The sequence below is a fragment of the Zerene cesonia genome, chromosome 3 (assembly GCF_012273895.1).
Source record: "Zerene cesonia ecotype Mississippi chromosome 3, Zerene_cesonia_1.1, whole genome shotgun sequence".
NCBI lineage: Eukaryota > Metazoa > Arthropoda > Insecta > Lepidoptera > Pieridae > Zerene > Zerene cesonia.
The window spans coordinates 4,748,850-4,753,251 of NC_052104.1; the positions used below are offsets into that span (position 1 = coordinate 4,748,850).

Genomic DNA, 4,402 nt, shown 5'->3' on the forward strand with positions numbered 1-4,402 from the left:
CGAACGTCAACGAACGACTGAGAAATAATTCCGAATATATTATGATTAAGTTAATTTCGAAAATCCTGTGTTCCGATTAGACATTCATCATCCATTTGTATATGTATTGTTTAAAGATATTATTATGTTTAGTGCCATAATTTAATAAATTAACAATTGAATAAATATTATAATGCATAACCATGTACACCAATTAAATAATATATCAAACAATGTTGTTTTATTCAACCTATTCACTTATGTTCCTACATTGAATAGACAAATTGAAAATCATTCAATCATTTTTGAAAAATTGGGGTTCGAATCCCGTTAAGAGATTGCATACAAACTTCCATAATACGAAAAAGGTACATAATATTATGCTAAGAAGAAAATAAAACGACACTCTTTCACATTATATTTTATTAAGGTAAACAGCTACAGAAACCAATTCGTTTACTTACATCGTACAAGTCACTACTGTGCAGCGTTTGTTATGTTCAGCTAAAATATGATATGTGTGTTTATATCATTATACTTGTTAAGAAGTAGTATAGTACTGTATATTATATTTTTGTTGTTGTACGGTATGACAAATGAATTAGATATTTTTGATTGTTCTATGTAAACACATTGTAAACAAAAAGTTTTTGAAGATAAAATATTTGCAATAAGACGCTCAAATTGGCAATCACAAAAACCTTGACTCTGAATAAACAACTTCTCAAAACGTAAACGCGAAGCAGACGCGTGTTTGGAAAAATATTGCATTTAATATAAGTTTATCGGTACCTGAATTGTTTGAAAAGAAAAACCAAGTTCACTAAATAATTTTGAAAATACTTTATGTAGTTGTTCGGTACGGTATTATAAGATCCCATCTTTTATATTTATTTTTGGGCATTGAACTAAGCTAATCTAAAATTACGACATACCCAGTGACTTACCGATTTATAAAACCCACACCAAAAGAATTCCCTATTAATAAACTACAAGTACTACGAGCAGTACTAGTGTGTTGCGTAAAATGTTGCTCAGGTACTCCCTACATGTGAAATAGGTGAAGTCTTTAATACCTAATAAAAAAATTGAGAATTCGTAAGAGAATTTCAAGAGTGTTCAATTGTTTTATGCAAAATGAAAACGTTACACCGAGTCATATTTTCCAAAAAAATCCCACTATAAAATTTTTATGTGGGTGTTAATATATTGTAAAAGCTGGCCGGTGTGTGATGGACGAGCGTCTAGAACAAGTCATAGGAGGCGGGTCTCTGGCACTGACTGGTCTGGACTTATTCCTCACGCTGCTTCGAAGGAATCTGTCGTCTGGTGGCTTGCGCGGCGAAAGGGCGCGTGGAGTACGTGGCGTGCGGGAGAACCGAGCGGAACGACTGCGGGATAGTGGGCGATCCTCCTCCCACTCTTCCATGTAAAAGTCGCTCTGAAATTTGTTATGTATAAATTGGATATTGATTGATTGAATTGTAAAGAATAAAAAACTTCGATCATGAGGCTGGATTTGAAACTACCTCTTTCGCCTATCGTGGCGACGCCGGACCAGGTCACAATCAGCTCCCCATGATCTCACCTCAACAATCAATTTGATATTGATTGTTGATTAGAATATTGATCGAGTATGTCGTAGTGAACAATTAGCTAGCTAGAGTTTATAATGCTACAACATTATAAGCTCTATTCTACTGGGTTTACTAAAAACTGGTAGCATATAAAACATTACCGACATTTGATCTTACTATAGTACCGCATGGTTTATATTTAGTGTTGATAACTATAAATTCACGTCGAAATCTTGCATAACTTCATGAGGTAAATCCATTACTACGCTAATGAACCATACCTACTTAATGCTTTGTGAAATATATCTACTTAGTATTAGTGAAGACACGTAGACAATAATTTATTTTTTCTTCCAACTTGTGTTGAACGATTTATTAGAACAAGTGAAGTACTCACCTAAAATTCCGAATGACAAGCTTTCTACCAAGTGCTCGGTGCGATGAAGTATCTCAACTAGGATGGTCTGATCGTGGTTTATATATGCGAAACACAATTCTACCAGCAGAAAATAAAAACAAAACGAAATAAAACAAGTGTCGTACATTAATACGTTAATCTGTATTAAATTTGACAGTTACAAATACAATACATGTATGTGGATTGTATGTATACATATTAAAACGCTGAATGAATATCTTGTAATCCAAAATTTAATACTACTGTAAATACTTTTGTGTGACAATAATAGTATCAATTTGTCAGAAAATCACGTCAATACTATTATTTATAAATCCAATACATTAGAAATACCGTTGTATTAAATTGTATACTTATTTAGTTTCTTAAAATGCAGCTGACTAACATGTAACAATAGTGACAATGCAAAACAAAGCTGTGATTTCAAAGCATCAACATTTAATCGATACATCTACCTAATCTAATTACTTCTTATAATCATTAATACATATACAAAACATATTATACTAACTCTCATCAGTCAAACTCCCAAACGCAATATTCTGGACATAGTTAATTAGATTCAAGATATTTTTTTTACTGAGATTAAGATTTTTCAATTGTTTGACCTTGAAATAGCTATGTCCAGAAAATCATCGCTACCGACTCCCTGCGCATAAACCCTCCCATTCCAAAGCTATCAATTATTACTAACAAATAATTAAAATAACTAATAGCAACAATTTGATCGAGTTCGATTTATAACATCTCTAATATACTCGAACCTAATTAATAAATAATATTTGGATGATACACTGATTGCTGTGATACTTAATAACATGAGTGACAATAAGCTTTATGTAGAGGTGCATTATTAACATACATATATCGATTATTTATTTGTATCTTGTCCATGTTTCTATAAATACATAATATGTTACGTATATTTAAGGACGATACAATGTTACGTAAAAAAAAAACAGAAATAATGTTATCATTTCATATCATTTCATCTGTGTTTCTGAAATAGTATTTACCTTCTGTTAGCTTGATAGTGAAATAATATCAATATTTATAATCACTAATAAAGACATCAAAACGTTATAGCGCTAATACCTACAACATGAAGTGAAATTACATAGTGTAGATGTAGGTGAACAAAAAAAAATGGTACGTATATGAGAACGATGAAAAGATGTGAAAAACAAATAGAATGGAATAATTGTACAATCCAAAATCGAATCTACATTGGCACCTTAAATTGTCTTTGCAAAATTATATTTTTAAATGTAGTTTCTTATAGTCTATAAATGAAAAGGTCAAACTGTGAGAAAACCAGAATCCCTACAACAGTGGATTATAAATAATACCCAATTATTATCTATATTGTCTGTAAGATATGCTATGAGTCGACATAAAATGGCTTAGTCTCTATTATATTATGAATTAGACGATACAAATAATTTTAAAGTTAAACTTAGTAATAAAGAAGATAAAAAAATGTATAAAATGTTTGGACACTTTTAGTTCAAAATTAGTATCGAAATGTCGAAAGATTTTCGCTCTGTGCTTTAACTCTGTTGCTGATTAAGATTCTCGTCCGCTTTCGGAGGCTGCTGTGATGGCGGTACTGGACTCTATGAGAGAAAAATTAAATTCACTGTTAAACATTTTAGACACGATGGATCTAAGTCCCATAAACACATGGTTATGAAAGAATAATAAGAAATAAACACGATACGATAGGAAGGGAAACTAAAAGTGAATTAGATCAAAAGCCCAAAAAAAAAACAATCCAAACCAAAACAAAACGTCTAACAAGTTAGTTGATAGATATAATGGAGTCACGCGACACAACGGAATACCTTTACCCTTAGTCAATAAAATGTGTATATGTACTCTGGCTGAAACAAAATGAACGAAGTGAATATTTATACTGTTAACTGAATGTATCGCAATGAGGATGACACCATCACCATAAACAAAATACAGGAGCAAACTCAAAACAAAACGGAAGTAAACATTAAAGGCCAGCGCACAAGGACTTGCTCTCACCTCCTGCCGGGACTGGCCGTGGCTGTTGGGGAGGGGGGACTGGCCACCGATCTGCTTTATGTAATCTTTATCATCGAATATTTTGATGTCACCACCTCCTGGTTTGTGTTTGACGTTGTCGAGTGAGCCCACTTTGCTTTGTGCTTTGAATTCCAACTTTTGGTTTTCAATCTGTTTAAAATGTGTGCAATATACAGTAAAGTGACACGTATATATAAAATATAAAAGCATGTATTATGCAATAGAGCTTTGAATGTATTATAGAACTGTTATGTAGTGTTGAAAAATCAGTCATAATTGGGTGCTCATAATAACTTTTTAAATTTGTATGCCTTGCATTGGTATGTTTCTATATGATATTGTAATAGGATGTATAATAAGCAATCATAAAATT

The 4,402-nt window shown here is 32.1% G+C and overlaps 1 protein-coding gene across 1 annotated transcript in view; it reads right to left on the reverse strand.

Moving 5' to 3' along the window:
- Positions 1-390: 390 nt before the first annotated feature.
- LOC119835955 (microtubule-associated protein tau) overlaps positions 391-4,402 on the reverse strand; it is a 16,014-nt gene continuing 12,002 nt past the window's right edge. Inside the window, exons 8-9 of the mRNA XM_038361091.1 lie at positions 4,009-4,179; positions 391-1,420 (exon numbers count right to left, since the gene is read on the reverse strand). Of these exons, the coding sequence (XP_038217019.1) occupies positions 1,181-1,420; positions 4,009-4,179 (411 nt within the window). The 3' untranslated portion in view covers positions 391-1,180. The remainder of the gene's footprint in view (positions 1,421-4,008; positions 4,180-4,402) is intronic.